The 17,738-nt window shown below is 42.3% G+C and overlaps 1 protein-coding gene across 1 annotated transcript in view; it reads right to left on the bottom strand.

Moving 5' to 3' along the window:
* CDC123 (cell division cycle 123) overlaps positions 1 to 17,738 on the bottom strand; it is a 424,883-nt gene that overhangs the window by 248,177 nt on the left and 158,968 nt on the right. Inside the window, exons 5-6 of the mRNA XM_085652872.1 lie at positions 13,301 to 13,396; positions 4,553 to 4,659 (exon numbers count right to left, since the gene is read on the bottom strand). Of these exons, the coding sequence (XP_085508998.1) occupies positions 4,553 to 4,659; positions 13,301 to 13,396 (203 nt within the window). The remainder of the gene's footprint in view (positions 1 to 4,552; positions 4,660 to 13,300; positions 13,397 to 17,738) is intronic.

The following is a 17,738-nucleotide window of genomic DNA, read 5'->3' as shown; positions in this document are numbered from 1 at the left end:
CCAGCTATCTTGCAATTAAAACACCTCGCCTTTATGGCTGGACATGCATCACAATCTGCTGTGTGTCTTGAGCGACACTCCTGGTCCTCTTCGTGTTTTGTGCACCACATTCAATTTATTGTTCTCAAATTTACTTTTTGTGTTGACCACCATTGAGCTCCCTTACATACCTAGATGTATACTCTACTCGCCTCGCTATGCTTATGACTTTGTCTAAGGAGGGACCTTTCAATTCTAACAAATTTTCTTGTATATTTACATTGTTGTTCCTATTAATAAATATATCTCTTATCTTTTCGTACAATCCCTAAACTTACATGTCACGGCTCAAGTTTTTAAAACCGAAACATACTGTTCCACATTTTCCCCCAGCAACTGGGACCGAGAGAAAAACTGATGTCTTTCTACAATAATGCTCACTTTCTTGCCATAGTTTTTCTCTAACGCATTCATCGTGTCCACATATTCATTTTCTGTGCTTACCTCTGTTCAAAAGGGAGCAAGCTGTCCTCACCCCCGTGCTTTACATAAAATCATCCTGCTACTACAGTCTATAGCCCATTCTAAACCTTACCGAGAAGGGATGAATTATGCAGATTATTTATTTTTCCAGCAAAAATAGATGTAATTTTAATGACTAACGTTCTTACTGGGTAAATGCTATAAGCCAGGTATGTAAAATAACCGCACAGAAGCTGTTCAATCCCGCATCTGGCATATTTCATCCATCTATGAGGTATCCAATGACCAACTGCCACAGTAATTGGTTTTTTCAGGTAATATGCTCATTCTGGTACAAGATAAAGTTTCATACGGTCTGAAGGGGTGGTCTGTCTGTGTAGAGCAGTAGAAGGTTACTGGTACCTGCCTCGTGAAGGGGCCACACTTTGCAGGAAGCCCCTCTGCACATGTGAGCAAAGAGAAAGTTACTTTCAGTAACCATCCTCACACATGCCTACAAAACTCTCCACAACGGAGGACCAGCATATCTGAACCACTGCTTCTCATTCCACGTACCCGCCAGACAACTTTTCTCCACCCAAATTGCCCTGGCCTCCATCCCACAGATTCACAAGACCAGAACCGGAGGAAGATCCATCTCCTACCTCGCCCCTAAGACCTGGAACACCCTGCCCCTCCACCTCAGGCAATCCCCATCGTAATCCTCCATGCACAGATGGACCAGCAACCCCGCCCGCTTCAGCGCCTTGAGACCCTCATGGGTGAGTAGAAGTGCTACACAAAACTCTGATTGATGGATGGATTCCACCATCTTTCAGGTGGATATTCTATCAACCTGCAGATTCCTCATATCCAGGAGATAGACTAGATACTCAAACGTTTGTCATAGCTCTCCTCTACCAGTAGGTGACATGAGCTCCATCTCAGAAGTGGCACAGATGTGACATTAATTAAGCTATATAGTGCCGGCCCGGCACTGACATCAGGTTCTGCACATTTCTTCCAAGCCTGTTAGAGGTAGGTACGAAGGCTGCATCAGTTCAAATGTGAATGGGCAGTGTATCAAACTAAGTTGGGACCTCATCATTATCAAAATCTATGGCGATCTTTCAGAACTGGGAGGTGAGTGGTATCCGTAAACAATCTGAAGGTAGCTAGAGTATTCACCAGAAAGACTGCTACTGAGGTAACTTTTTCATGGGACGAATACCTGCATATTACTCATCTTTCGATTAGATACCACAGCAGTACTTCCTCCCTGGTAGTGGGTCTGAAGGAGTGGTCAGGCAAGGAAAACCTGTACACCAAGCGAGCTATGTGGCTTACTTCTCTTTTCTGAGTCTAAGCAATAGTGCGTTGCAAAAGTACGACGAAAAGCCCATGTCACTTCACAACAAATTTCAGACATCTATAATGCACAAAGCAATCTAGCATGATAAGGTCCATTTCTGCCTTTTTAAAACCTATATATCCGATGAAGAACTTGTTGTCAGACCTACTCTCCCTCATTCAGTCAATGTAATAACAGACTACCCTACGAGGATCCAGCTGATGTAGCCCCTCCTCCTTCTTGGTGGGATGGGTTTAAAGGGCAGAAAGTGGTAGGAGTAATTGATTGCCACAGATGGAAGGGCACCAGTACATTGAGCAAGAAAGCCGTTTCAGTCAATAAGACAAAGCTGGTGTTGGTAAAAACAACTGAAATGTGAGCAGACATATGACCAATGCAGCTTGCTGCAGCATCGGAGTGATGGCTACAGGAAAAACAGTTTTCAAAGTCAACTAACAAGGAAATTTTGTAGAGGATTACGAGTCCCCATCACAATAGTCAAGAAAAGTTTGATTGCAATGGGGCAAAAAAACGGATGTAGGGAGAAACCTTTTAGAGCTCCTTCAAAGATTTGAGCACAATCAGGCACCTGATCAAGGAAGGTGAAATGGGAAGACATATAAATGCTGACAAGGCAGTAGTGTAGTCTTTGACAGTGCTCACTGCACAACCTTGCTGCGCTAACAGGAGGGCAAAACACAACATATAAGACACATGTGCCTCTAATGGGTCTACATTTCAATCTGCAGACCACGTCATAACTCTGCTCCATCTTTCTAAGTAGACCGATCTTCTGGAGAGGCGACATACTGACAATATGTCATTGATACGTCCGGCAGCAAGTGAAGGGAGCTCAGATGCCTCCCACTCAATCTCTAGGAATGAAGGTGAAGGCTCTGGATGTTGGGGTGCAGAAACAGCCCCTCGGACTGGTAAGAGAGAACCTGTTTTTAGAGACAGTTGAAGCAGTAGAGGAAGAGTTGCAGAAGGTCTGCATACCACAACCTTCTCGGGCAGTTGAAGGCGATCGGGAGGAAGTGCATATTGAAGCAGAAAATTCCTGGTCAACTGAAGTGCATACTCCAAGGCTTCCTACAATAAAAACTGAAGGACATGGACCTGTGGACAGTGCCCATTCTTACCAGTGGGTAACAGATTTACCTGAGGGATGCATATTTCTTCAGCCATCTCCAGGTTTTGCCAGCACTCGTGGTCATCAAGATGATTCCAACTCAGGCTGTAGGATACGGATATGGTGCTCAGAGAAACTGCCAGATGGTTGTCAACCAACCAGATCCCATGTATCTGCACCTTGGCTCAGATTCTCAGGGATCTCTTAAATGAGAGGAGATTAAGAACTCACATCCCTCTGCTTGCTGACATACCACATTGTAGTTATGATGTCTGTCAAGATCTGGACAGATCATCCAGAGAGAGGGGGCTGGGAGACTTTACAGACCAATTGTCCGTAGCTCAGGCCCTGATAGAGATGTGTTCTCTACCCCAAGGTGGATGTGTCCATCATGACTGTGCCCATTACTCCACTCGGAGACCACTAGAGCAAGTCATTTCAGTGTTTTGGGAGATTTCAATGGTGTCCAACAGGTCACCTTCACATTGGAACCACTGCAGGCAGAGGCACCACTGTAGACCCTCATGTGTCAGCGTGAGTGTGTGACCAAAAAAATGCAGGAAGCCAGCAGACCTAGCGGGGGAAGAACCATAAAGACTGAAATATTAGCTCCCTCCAGAAACAATCAACCTCACTCCAATCTACTCCACTTTACCCAACCCCACCCAACGTCACTAACTTTGTCATGCTGAACAGCAGCCACACTGGTGTACAACATCGCTAAAGCACATTGCCAAAGATAGTAGCTCTCGCATAGGAAAGACCAATTAATTGGGTTTGTCAATGCTTCTTAGTAGAAATATCTTTCTATGTATATATGCCTGAACACTGCATTTCACTGTACAAAGGAAAGCCGCAAGTACACATAGGTGCACTTTTCTCGCACTCTTCTGACATCACTCACAAGTATTTTTTCAGAAACCTCATCCATTTAATATGCTGCCACCCCTTCGAGAGACGAAGAGGCACTTGTACTACCTCACACCTTATAAAGGACAGTCACGTGCTGCACGTAAGACCCGGACTGCTGGAGAGAGCTTGGTCTCTAGTTCCTGCTGGTCACACAGTTCCCTCTTCCCCTCGCCCGGTGTCCATAACGCCGAGCCACCCCTCCGAGGAGATAGATGGGGCGCACCCCACTCTCTGAAGAGCACTTTGCTATGAACATATCTTAATATGGAAAAGACAGGTTCTGCACAATGTGCTGCTTTATCGCTAGTACAGAAGCCAGCGCTACAAACGAGGCATCTCCATTGTCCAAATGCAGAGGCGAACACATGGACCAAAGAGAAGATCACAAAAATAACCGACCTTTCAACATAACTGGTGACTGCACATTCAAGTGGGGTAAAAAAAAAAAGAAAAGGTCATAGAAACTGTTCTACAACATTCTCCACTGAGCGGAATATGAACGGCAACTGGATAATAAATACATAATTAAATACATTGGAGAATTTATTCGAACCCCCCTCCCACACTACTACTTTGTTTATTGTCAGTTCAAATTAATAACAGATAATAAATCCGATATGTGGAGTTTCTATTATAAATCCGATATGTGGAGTTTCTACTGAAGTGCTCATTTCTAGAATGCACTGCATAGTTTAATTATAAATTCAAGGACTTACGGCTGAGTGAAGTCATGAGTGATGAAATCCGAACTCTTGAACAGCAGGAAGATATCACTCAAGGTTGTGCATTTGAGGGAACTGTTCATTGCAATCCAGTAGGCATCCTAAACGAGAGGGGTAAAGTCAATTGTAATACAGCAGTAATTAGTACTCATTGGCACAGGAGAAACAGCAATCTATCCAATTCAGCTCACTACAGAGGCCATCTTCTGCCTGACAGATAATAATCACTCCAGGGAGTGGGGCTCCCCACATGCTGAATTGCCTCTCAGCAGTCTGTCAGTCAGGAAGATCCTGAAAAGAAACCGACTCTTGGCAGAGTGGTTATTTAAACTGCTCAAACTGATTTCCTGAAAAATATAGTCACAAGCTGGTGAGGAGTGACACGTGGGTATAACTCATACGAGACAAAGCCTACAACACTGGCAACGTTTCTTCATAATACATTTATTCATGAACAAATGCATCCACATGCTTCAGACTCAAACACAAAGTCAAGGAGAATCAATAAACTCATTGGCATTGTAAGGATTTCCATTATTATAAATCAACCTGTTGCATGCGATCAGAAAAGCGTTAATCTGGTTTCAAATTAAGCTCATACATGGTAAACATTATCGAAGCGAGAAACAAGTTATGTATCCGAAACAAAAAATCTGCAGTTTCAAACTCGTCCAGGTGTACAGGTGTGCACTGTTCATGAAGCAAAACTGCACGTTGAATAAAGTCCAATAAAAAGACTACTGCACAGAAATTATTTGGGAGTCACATTTAAAACTGTTGTTATCAACTGTTGCTACCTCATACCAGTGAGTTATAAGATTTAGAAACTGAAATAAACAATGGAGGCTCTCTCTGAGAGCCATATACAACATCCAAAATTATAGACGGGTAACACTGAATTACGGGAGATGTGTTTTTTACTGAGGGGTTCTGAGTGACGTCAAAAAGGCAACGAGAGCGAAGCTCGAGTTGTCTATGAGGTCACTCAGAACCCCAAAGAGAAAAACATCTATGTAATTTACATTTCACCCATCTATAAATTTACGTTATGTATGACTCCAAAATCACCTTCCGCTACTTTCAACTGCTATGCAGGAGCAGAGGAGTAATAACAGCCTCTCCACCTCGTCTCAAATTATAAAAAAACCTTCCCTGCAATCCCTAACCAACCACGGCCACCTTCGCCGCTTTCCTTCCCCCTCCTGTAGCTGTGCGTTCTGCTTTCCTTCAAAGCAAACAAGGAGAGCTGCGCGGACAGGCTCTCAGAGACCGGTCAGCGTTGCCTGGAAGGCCCTTAGAACATCACAACAGTGGGCAACCAGTGTTATTATCAACTGTTGTCATGTCATAGCAGCAGGTTATGAGATACACAAACTGAAATAAATGTTAGAGTCTCTCTATGAGAGCCATACATAACAAGCGTTTTCCTAAAATTAAGTCAGACTCATCCATTAACAAAGAAACTCGTTGGTATTACAATGATCAGTTGAAGGCAATACTACCTGTATTTCTGTCCAGGTGCCTTTGGTTTTCATTGGCATTGGGAGAAACAAGATAAAACTACTACTTGGAATATGCTTTCTGCACCTCATTGACATAAAAAATTCAACTATATACACACAATGCAAAGTGATGCAGTAAAGCTTATATGTCCATTTTTCCTACACCCATCTACGATGCAGCCCTACTTTATTCATGGTATTCTCACTTGGTTTTACATAGCTAAGATGTTAAAGCTATTTACCGCCTTACCAGACTTTGTTGCCTAAATAGTGCAATGTTAGAAATAGAAATAAATATTCCCTTGAGAAATTAAAGGCGCCAAAGCGAGGTGCATGATGGTGGCAGACACGTGATCCCGCTCTCCAAGTCTGCGGCAAGAGAAGCAGCAAATGCCTGATCTGATTCCTCGCACCCCAGGCTGGGTCCTGAAGGACACCTGATATCAGATACCAGCGGTGGTGACTGACAAGGCCAGATGACACAAATGTAATCAGATAGGCCCTACACCATAGTGAGAAAGACGGGCACAAGCAGCAAAATTTGGGCTGGCCAAATGTGTCCAAGAGATGTTGGTGGCTGCATCCGACATTGTTCCGCCGGAGCAGTGAAATCCGAGACTAGGGCAGTGCCTGGACTCCCTAGGACGACAGCCTTCAGGGTGGAATGCTACTAGCACGACCTGTGCATGGAGCAATGGCTCTCAGCTGAGGTAGTGGCAGATGCTTGACAAAAAAAGATTTTCTTGTAGCCATTCTGAAGTATCTGATTACTTTAGCTGGGCTATTCCGGTTATTACATGGCAAAATCATCACAAGACATCCTGAAGTATGTGTATAGCACACAATATATAAATGAGATGACTCTGGACTCATCACAAAAACTACTCTAGGATGGTGTTGGTATTACTTGATGATCATTTGCTACTGCAGGATGGTCATCTGATTACTTCAGTAAAAACGTGTGATCAGCTTTTAATACTTCAGGATGAACCCCTGATGAGTTCAGTGTGATGTATTACTACAGCATTATAACAGGAGGATGACTAAGGATGAGGTTTTATTACTCTAGGATGTTCTCAAGAAGACTGCAGGATGAGGCAGTATTACACCAGGATGATTCCATGAGGACTTTCAGACTGAGGTTTTATTACTCCAGGATGACATGCTTACTTTAGGATGGGACAGTATTACTCCAGGATGATAATTTCAGGATGAGGTAGCTATCACTCCAGGATCATGCCCAAATAACTGTCTACTTTGGCAGATCACTTAGCTAGTAATACTGCAGATGCATTAACTAAAATTAATGAGGACATACTTGCTATTCGTGCGATTGTAATAAAAAATGTATTAGCTCTGGATATTTTGTTGGCAAAGGAAGGTGGAGTGTGCTGTGCAATTAAGCTCCAACAGTGTTGAGCATTTGTGCCTGATAACAGCAAGGTATTTAATAAATATTTTAACAATATAATTTATATTGTAAGTAAAGCAAATACTTTTGAAGGAGCTGGTGTGTGCAAAACACTTGACTCATGGTTTAGGAAGATTCGAAAGGGAATTGGAAAGATTGGTGAATGGTTCAGTGATGTAGGCGGTGGCTTGCTAAAGAAAATACTAATGCCAATTATGATATTAACAGTGAGCATAATTGGTCTAATTCTAACATTAACATTTTTTATTAGTTATTTATCTTAAGGGAGGTTTGAAAAGCGATTGTGAAAGGAAGACGTCCAGAAAAGGAAAGAGAAAAGATGCAGAACTTGATGACGGTCTTGGATAAGACAAAATTGAAGTAGCCAAGAAAGACTGATGAAGTGTTGTAGTATAGTGTAGCGTAGTTTGGTGATGATTCCGAAATCATCTGAGTGGAGTGTAAATGTTCTTAATTAAAAGAAAATAATGCTGGATTTATATATGTTTTAGTTAGCATAACCAATCCTCGTGTAACATGACTAGGCCAAAGTCAGCTAACATTGACATTCGTTTTGCAGTGACGGAAAGAAAAGTGCTTTTAAATTACACGAATGATGGACTTTCCCCTGTCCTGGACCCAGGACCCAGTGAAGTACCTGGGGATCTGGTTGCACAGAGACCCTGCTCAGGTAATATCCATGAATTACGGACACACCATCATACAACTCACTGAAAAGGCGGAGTGGTGGGCTCGCCTGCCTCTCTCACTAGCGGACCGCATAGCAGTGATCAAAATGGTTATATTGCCAAAATTATTTTATCTATTCGTGAATATCCCTATCCGCCAGAGCATCTCTGCCTTTAATTTGTTACAGACAGCCCTATTGTCATTCGTTTGGGGGGGGGGCAAAAAATCTCGCTGCAGTTGGGACACCTTGGTATAACCTTTTGAACGTGGTGGCTTCGAGGCGCCAGATATGCGCCTCTAATACTTATGCGCACAGGCGCAATTCGCACATTATTGGTTCTTCCCACAACGTTTCCTCCCTCATGCGGCAATTGAGGCGGACGAGATACTCCCGCTACCGCTGATAGCAGCAGCTCTCTCAGGTGGGAACGGAGGCCCCCCCGACAGAAATCAGTCCAGTGCAGTGTAACGTCTGGGCCTGGCAGACACTGGCGCGACGAGCGAAGCTACCCTAACTTTATGCCCCCAAATTGCCGATCGTGGCGCATCCCGGTATATCTGCGGCGCAAGAGCGTTTGGCGTAGAACACATTGCAAGCGGCTGGGGTCACGCAACTGGGGGACGTGTATAAACAAGGCCAGTTCTGTTCGTTGCAGGATGTGCAAGCAGGCCGGCCACACGGTGCTATGCTGTGCTTCACGTACGTGCGGATTCGACAAGCAATCAGGGATCTATATATCCTACTTTCCCCACTGAACCTCAGACACTGCGAGTACTGCATGCAGGTCTCGCAGAGGAGGATCGTAAGTGACTGATTTCTAAACTATACACTGCATCCCTTCGTGAGCGGGAGTCGGAGGTGCATCCCTCATACGTTAAATGAAATGAAGCGCTGGGTAATGTGCTGTCCGTGGACCATTGGCACTTTTGTTGTAAATTGACTGGGCGACTTACAGCTAACTGTAACCTAATAATCATACAATTCAAATTTTTACACCAGCTATATTATACCCCTGTGAAATTGCGGAAATTTGGATTGAGTGATGCGGCTTGTTATGTGCGATGTGGGCAGGCAGACGCTGATCTTCTACATCTCTCTTGGCTCTGTACAAGGATAGCTGTGTTTTGGTCTAAAGTCGTGAGTGCGATAACGGACGTTGTACTGGAACGGGTGGGGTGTCTACCTGAGTTATGCTTGTTGGGTAATGTGACCCTGCAAAAGGAGGCTGATTGCTGTGGCAACATTAATGTCCAGGCGTGCTGTGGCGCAATATTGGGGCGCAAAGGGATTGCCCACGGTTCGAAAGTGGATCCGTGATTTGTCATACTGTAGGGAACAATTGGAGATCTATGATGAAGAGAAACATGAATCGTCCCGGCCTAAGGACTTCTGGGCCCCGCTTACATTATATCTAATGAGCCATCCTGATTTGTAAGATGTCATGCACTCTCATTTCTTTGCTAAGGATACCTGATGCAATTGGTCTCGGGTTATTTTGTCATTTTTACGTGTGTGCTTATCAGAAGTCAAACTGCTTTTGATCTGTTAGTCATATTGTTGAAGTGCTGGGGGGGGGGGGGGCTTTGTTTGTTGTTCACAGACATTAGTCGTTATTCATCTGTTTCATATATCTGCTAGTGCAAAGCTGAAGGAAAGACAAAGTCGATAGCTAATTGTCTAACATGTCCTACTTGACACGGCCGGCCCAAAGCGGTTGTAGGCGGATTGCTGTGTACATTTCCCTCGCATTTACAGCTCTGCATGATCCTACCTTGCGCTGCCGGCCCATTCAGGGATGTAGGCACCACGCTGTGTTCAATAACTCTAGCCTTCAATAAAGGTTTTTGAAAGAAAAAGAAAAAAAAAATTACACGAATGAGCTTTCTACATGAATGTTTCTCTTCTGTGTTTTTCAATTTCTGAAAATATGCTAAATAAAATCCATTTCCTGGCACTGTTTGTGAAGCTGAAATGTATTACGTTTTGTTCTGCAAGAAGGAAACCATGTGTTCCTATATTACCAATAAATGTAAGACTCTTTTGAAGTATGCTCTAATCAGTTGTACTGTCTGTCATTTGTTCCTAATGTTTCTTATTGATGCATCATACTTTGTTTTACTAGTGATCCTCTCAATGAAACATTATTAGTACAGATCTATGATGTAAGATCTCACCATGTCAAGAGTTTCATTTTCACTGCTGAAACCTATAAAACATGCTATTTCTGGGATGTGTTCCAGACCTTTCTTGCTTTCTGAACTGTGAAGACTCCATGTTACTCTATCTGTTAATTTATACTTTGAATGTTTGCTTACTTACTATGGAGCAGAGACTGCACTGGTCTGTCCATTACTTAATATTTAAACCATTTGAGCAGATTTATGCAAGTTCTGTTGCTGAACTATACTCGGGTCCTGGCTAATTACTTGGTTTGGAGTTTGGCCTTATATTGATTCCTCTAGCACTTGAATTATTTGATGCCAATTTGAATTTGACTAATTTTTGCCTTATATGATGATTCTTAAATTTGAACAATTGTTTATGGTTTTGACTATGAATGTTGCCCTGTGAAGGTGTCTTTTATTTGCAAAGGGCTGCCATCTACTGAGACTCACATGGCCTTGATCCTATGTCTTAAACTGTTTATTTACTTAAGGTTTTGCCAGTATCAATATTTCCAACAAAGTATAAAAGACTACTGTAACTTTCCCCTTTCCTCCCCTCTATCATATTCCTACTGAACTCCCCCCACACTTATCGGACCAGGAAAGAAAATGTATGTAAGAATCCTCTAATCTTTTAAATACACTTTTAAAGTATACCCCTTAAAACAGTAGTCTTCAGGACAGGCGTGAACCAGACAGTAAAAATCTTTCCCACTTATCCTCACTTGAAGAACTTCAAAGGTTATTTATTTATTTGAATGACCAACAGCTATTACTAAGCAGTTACATCTGTTTATTCTGTTACAAGGATTCAAGTAATCACAATTCACAACAACCGCAGATTATGCAAGCTCTCCTAGGCCGTCAAAATAACCCATGTACCATGTATTTTAGCTTCATGTAACAGCATTTATGTTCAAATCCCATATGTTTCTTTCCATATTAAATAAATAAACAACATGCAGATGTTCTGCATTTGGCTTAATAGGAGTATTCACCTTAATCTAGGAGTCTTTCAAGAAAAAAGGTGTTATAATCCGCTTTTCCCAGGGACGTGTTGCTTCCGAAGAATCTTCAAATTATAAGTTAGAATGCCAATGGAATGTCATTCAAGGCAGTTGGAGGGCTAGATTCAGGGGTTACCATTTTTAAAATTAGCTTCGATAGATTAAATATTACCAATTTTACCTGCCTTGACAGAATCTTCCTTTTGCCTTTCTCTTGGGGGAGGAGGGGTATCAGTGGACTAAAAATAATTTTTAAGATGTCCAGGGCAAGAGCAATGTCGGCTAAGACTAGCAGGTAGACTACCTCATTGCTAATAGTAACAGCAAAGATTAACGTTGTTATAGAATCAATAGGAGCACACCATAAATAATTTAACTACAACAGATTTAGGGTATGTGTTCTAATTCGAGGGACATTACTCTCAAAATTTTCAAGTAAGAATTCAGGAAGTATAAAATATCTTTATTAGTTATAGGTACACATCAAGATAAGGATACTAAGCCAGGGGCAGGCCAGCATCTCTTCTAATACTACTCCTACACCAAGAGCCAGGTGTCTTACCAACAGCATTTTAAGATGGTATCATAGCTGCTAGGTAGAAAGGAAGCAACAAGGAGCACACAGAGAACAAATCACCATATTTTAGAAACACTAAGAAAGAAACCCATTACAAAACAACCCTTTTACAGAACATAAGACGAGCAACAAAAAGTATATCCACCCTTTCCACTGGGAAAGAAAACAAGGGACAGGGTTTATGACGGACCACTCCAACCAATACTGATAAGGTTATTCCTACATTGAACACCACAACCTGTTGTCCTCTAAAACAGTTTATGGATAACTACATGCTTCACAAGGCAGGGACAACCTACTTCTTAACCAGGAGCATTATTTCCAACCCTGTGCTGATCTCCCAGAAAATGGTGTGCACCAATCATAAAGACCCTCAAGCCACACTCAACCAAAACCACAAGGTGTTGTGTGCATATGACCATAACCATCAACCCATGCTCGACCAACAAAATAGGATAGCTCTTGCTTCATCAATGACAATTTAGAACTCACCTCAATAAAGATTACTCTACGGGCTCAAACCCTACACACTCCGGGTTTCTTGAATTCATAATTAAACATAGGTGCTTCACACAGTGGCTCAACTTAAACGCATGCATTTTATTTTGTAGGCAAAACTTAACTGAAAATACCATAAAAATAGCCTTTGCTTAGGCCCACTCAAAGGATATTTTGCACACACAATATAGTAGCCAATAAGGCCAAACATATTTGCTTACCTCCCCCTCCTCCCCCCCCCCCTTTTTTCAAGCTTCTGATATGGTACCTTACAAGCAAAAGAACATCGGGCTCCTCGACACATGCTAAACACTTTTCAGAGGCTTACCTTGCACACAACATAACTTCTCAAGCCAGGCTCGACTTCTCGCAGAGTATCTTGTGCACAATAGAACAGGGTGCTTGCTATAAAAGGTGTGGAATTCTGTCTGCCTGGTTGCTATCTGAACAGGTGGGATATATGTTATATCTGTTATTCTGTATGTTTCCAGGACTGTTTGGAAGGAAAACATAACGTTGATGCCTGGACAGAAATATCCTCTTTGTATGGGTGAAAAATGTATTTTTTCAGAACCAGAGCACAAATGACACAAATACTTGGAAGGATAGGTTTTTCTTCAGCAAGGAAATAAGAGATGTGATATATAATAGCAGAAAAGACCCCTTTTGAGTCTCAATGTACTTCAGCATTCTACATTCCACAGTTCCCAAGTAGAAACAAGGACTTTGTATTCATCTATGTTAGTACAGCAAACATGTGTCTAAGTTCTAGAAGAACTTTACACATTTTTCTATTATTTGTACTTTAAATCATATATGTACTTTACATCCACAAAAAAGATGAAATTACAGACATGGCACACGCATTAATCATGGAATATGAAGTCCTACCCTTGGAGAACTCCAATTAAGTTTAGGAAAAACACTGCCTCCGAGAGAGTTGATTGCTTCTTGGACCTTCAGGGCAAAATCAGGAAATTCTGGCGCCTGTGTAGGTAGATAACACAAACATATACACGGATATAAAATATACACTATGTTCTTGAAGTACAACTTTTTGGACCAGTCATTTTTAAATTCAAAGGTAAGGTAAATTAGCAAACACGATAAATTGTGCTGATGAGAGAGAAAGACAGAGAAACAAAGGCAGAGAGAGAGAGAGAGAGAGAGAGAGTTCTCTCTCTTGGCATTAAGGCAATCAATGGGTGCTTTAAACTTCATCATTAAAGATTCACCTTTTCAGGACCCAGTCATGGTCTTATGGAAATGCTTCATTGTGAAAGTTGAGGGTGACATGGACAACCCTTCTCTGTGGCAGACTTCAGGAAGAAGTAAAGTTGCATCTTTAACGCACATTGAATAAAGGAATGTGGTGACAATTATGGAACCAGCGCGGATGATTTCATGTATTTCCGTAGGACTGTGTGTCTGGGGCAATGAGTGCCACACTGGTGAAAAAGGGGGAACTTGAATTTAAGTGCTGGTGAGAGTTTATGACAGGATGTGCAAGTGGTAATCGAGACCCCGGGCGAGTATTGCATTTTTTAAATATATTTTTGTGTTTATAAGTATATTGAAAAAATAGGTCGGTGGGCAGGTTGTGTCTTCTGACTTGCGATTATAATAGCAGAAAGTCTGAGGACTTGTACTGATCTTCATGAGACGGTTTAACTTTCTATCTTATCTTTTACAAGTACTAAGCTTTTCAAGTGCCTCGGCCCCGTGCCACTAGAGCAAAGGAGAAGCTCAACAAAAGAAGCATTTGCAATGCAATTGGTCTCGCTGTTGGGACCTTAAACGTTTTTAGCTATGAAGCACATTTTCCTGGGTAAAGTGATTCTGGTATTTTACTGAACTCTGCTGGTCGTTTTCTATCAAGACAGTTAAAGAGAGGCAGTTGCTAGAAAAAAGAAGTCCCTAAGCAAAAAGCAGAAAAGTCTTGGCGCAATGTTCCAAAGCCTACACAAAGTACATACAACAGATCTTCCAGACAGCGCAAGCGCTGTCAAGGCTCGACATTAAAATAAACTCTTAAATAGCTACCTGATGAAAAGCCAATAACGTAACGACAGAATAAGGAACACTCATAACAGCCGTAAACATAAACAGAAAATGTAAGTAGTAATTTAAGCCTGTTTTGGACATTTTAATTAAACCAACTATCTTAATTGGCCAACATTTATTAGGAAAGTGTGAATTACTTTGTTAACTTATGCAAGCCATTAATGCAATTGTGGTTTAATGCAAGTTAGTCTGGAGAATAGTACCATTTCAGTTTTGATTAGGCTTGCATTGGCTAAAAGGCCAGATGATGCTAACTCAACTAGAAGACATATTAGTCTGTTTACATGGTGTACATTTGATTCACTGTGATTTCTCTTCCATGTCGAGTGTACTCTTCAGCCACAGCCAATTAAAGAACCATACTGCAGCTCCCTTAATGACAAGTTGGTTTCTGTTCTGCTCACTCGGAAGCAAAATAGTCACGATAGTATGTAGACCTTTCGACTGACCTCAAGAGACTAGAGGGCTGGTGTGCATAAACATGTATCAGAGTGTGTGGGCAGGGATACTGCATTAATGTTAGATCAATAAAGCACACTGTAGACACAGAAATACATCATTTTAATTGTATTTCAAATTCCTTTATAGAAAGTATTCTTTGCATTGTATCGCAGTCTTTTGTTGGATAGGTTTTATGCAACTATGACTTTAAAAAATGAAAACCCATTGCAAAATGTATTAAAGTATTGTATTTTGGGAAATGGGTGGGAGATGGGAAGTCACCTGAAATCTCCAAGCAGAATATTTAACTCCCAGTTGTAACGATAAATCGAGATCTGCATTGGGGAACATCGTAGCAGCATTTGTTGCCAACGTGTCTCTACAAGGATAGCCAACAATTTTTTGGAAATGATTCAGTACCCACTACATGTGAACACAATATTATCGGGAAAGGAATACAAATAGGTCTATGGATCATAGACCTATAAGGTTGGATTAAAGGATGAAATACCATGATCTTTTAATAGATAGGACTAAGTGTCAGTGCCATCACCCCAACATATTTTTTTCACGGATGCCGGCTTGAACGCCTTTGGCAAATTTACAAAGTACATGACCATATGGTGTTATTGGACGCACCCTAAATTACATCTCGTTATAAGATAATGGCTTAACGAAAAACCATATCCATGGTATGTACAGGAGGTTAAAAACGTTCGCTAGTCAAATACTTGCAACACTAGTGCACCCCAAATTAGATTTTGTCCAAAATAATACGGTTTTACTTTTATCCATGCTCACCTTACTTATAGTGAGGCATACAACATTACCAATTGCTTGTATCCTACATAGAAGTAAACAGCATTCCACAATTCAGACACACGTACAAAAAAAGAAGCCTTTCCTTCAATTTTGCACTGTGCATTATTATTCAACATTAATAATATAACGATTACTTTTTTGATGAAATGTAGACTGTTTCTCTCCCGCTTCTTTGTATACGATTAAGTGGCATGTTGGCGTAATAATGCAATAAGGGCCAGATGTACATAGACGTAGGTTTGTGATACCTAATAGTGATTTTTTGCAATTTGCTATTAGGATATCACAAATAGCTATGTCCAACAGTGTGTTTTTCACAGTTTGCGATTCCCAATAGGTCGCAAATTGAACTACCTAATTAATATTCATGAGAGAGGTATTTGTTTGCTACCCATTGGGACTCGCTAAAATCACAGGTATGGTGGGCTGCTGGGGTCAGCAGACCACCATGTCTGAGAATGTTTTTAAATAAGGCAACAGTTTTTTTTTCAAACCACTGCCTGCTCTTAGAAAACGTTTTTTGCAACCATTCACAAAGGAGGAGGGGTCTCTAGGGGACCCTTTCCCAATTGCAAATTGGTTACCACCTACATAAAGTAGGAGGTAAAATGTGAATGTTTTGTGAGCGCATTTTGGTAAAAAAAACCTTCACATACTCCACTGCAAGTCGCTGTAAGAAACTGGGTGTTTGTTGCAGTACCCCCACTTTTTGCCTGTTTTTTGATGCAACTTTGACTGATGTGTTCTGGGCCCCTGCTAACCAGTTTCCCAGTACCAGTGTTGTGTCCCGAAATATGGATGCTCTGCAATTTCTTTTGGAGTTTTTGGGTGGCGCCTGTGTAGAGTGTGTTGCCGTCGAGCTTGCTGCTGACAAGCGCCTGGGTAACGGTTCTCCTGAACTCGTTGGGGAAACACATGAAAATCTTCTGAAGCAGACAGAGCGTGTGGAAGCAAGAGGATGAGATGGCATTGATTTTGTGGTACACAGAGCGAGGATGATGTCAAGGTTGCGTGCATGGTCGGTGGGTGGCGAACGCTGCAAGCCACCAGGAATCTTCCCAGGCAGAGGGATTGGTGCCCATGATGTGGACTTCGGTTTTGTCGGAGTGGAGTTTGAGGTAGCAGTCCTTCATCCAGGCGGTGACTGCCTTCAACCTGTTGTGAAAGTTGATCTTAGCGGCTGTAGGTTCGTCGGTGAGGAAGAGAATCAGCTGGGTGTCGTCGGCGTAGGAGACTATGTAGAGTCTGTGGTTTCTGACGATGGCTGCAAGTGGGGCCATGTAGATGTTGAAGAGGGTGGGACTCGGAGAGGAGTCCCGAGGGACTCTGCAGCTGATCCCATAGGTTCTGAGGAGAACGGTGGGAGCTTGCCTCTCCGGGTTCAGCCGGTGAGGAAGGAGAGGATCCACTCTAAGGCTTTGCTGTGGATGCTGGCGTTGTGTAGTCTTGTGCAGAAGGGTGTGGTAGGAGACAGTGTCTCTTCACACAAGAAGTGGTCATTTAAAGGGTGTAGGCACCCAGAATGTAGGTAGCCCATTGGCTACTACCTGTCTCTCCCTGTAACGCCCCTGAATTCAGTATTTAGATAGCATACCCAGACCTGGAAATGAGATTCGACGGACAAGAAGACCAGGACAAAGAAGACTCGATGCCCGAGAACTGAAGTCCTGCTGCAGAAGAAAGTCGGTGCCAAACCCTGCCTGCTGTCTCCAGGACTTCAATAATTGTAGTGTGCTGTGTCCTCCTAGACCTTTGAAGACTTCAAGAACACCGAAGCTCCTGCAGCCTTTGCAAAATCTCCACAAACCTCCCTTGGAGTGAAGGTATCATTCCCCTGCACAACGCAGGCACCGATCCCGCTCAGGCCGTTTTTGTCGACGTGCTGCTCTCCAATGACTTGGATGCTGCACCCACACCAAAAGAGGTACACCAGCTCTGGAGTGTCAGATGTGTCTCGTTGTCAAGTCTGGAGACACCAGGACCTACCGGAGCGTGAATATTC

The sequence above is a fragment of the Triturus cristatus genome, chromosome 4_1, assembly GCF_964204655.1.
Source record: "Triturus cristatus chromosome 4_1, aTriCri1.1, whole genome shotgun sequence".
In the NCBI taxonomy this organism is placed as follows: Eukaryota; Metazoa; Chordata; class Amphibia; order Caudata; family Salamandridae; genus Triturus; species Triturus cristatus.
This window is presented reverse-complemented; position numbering and strand designations above follow the sequence as displayed.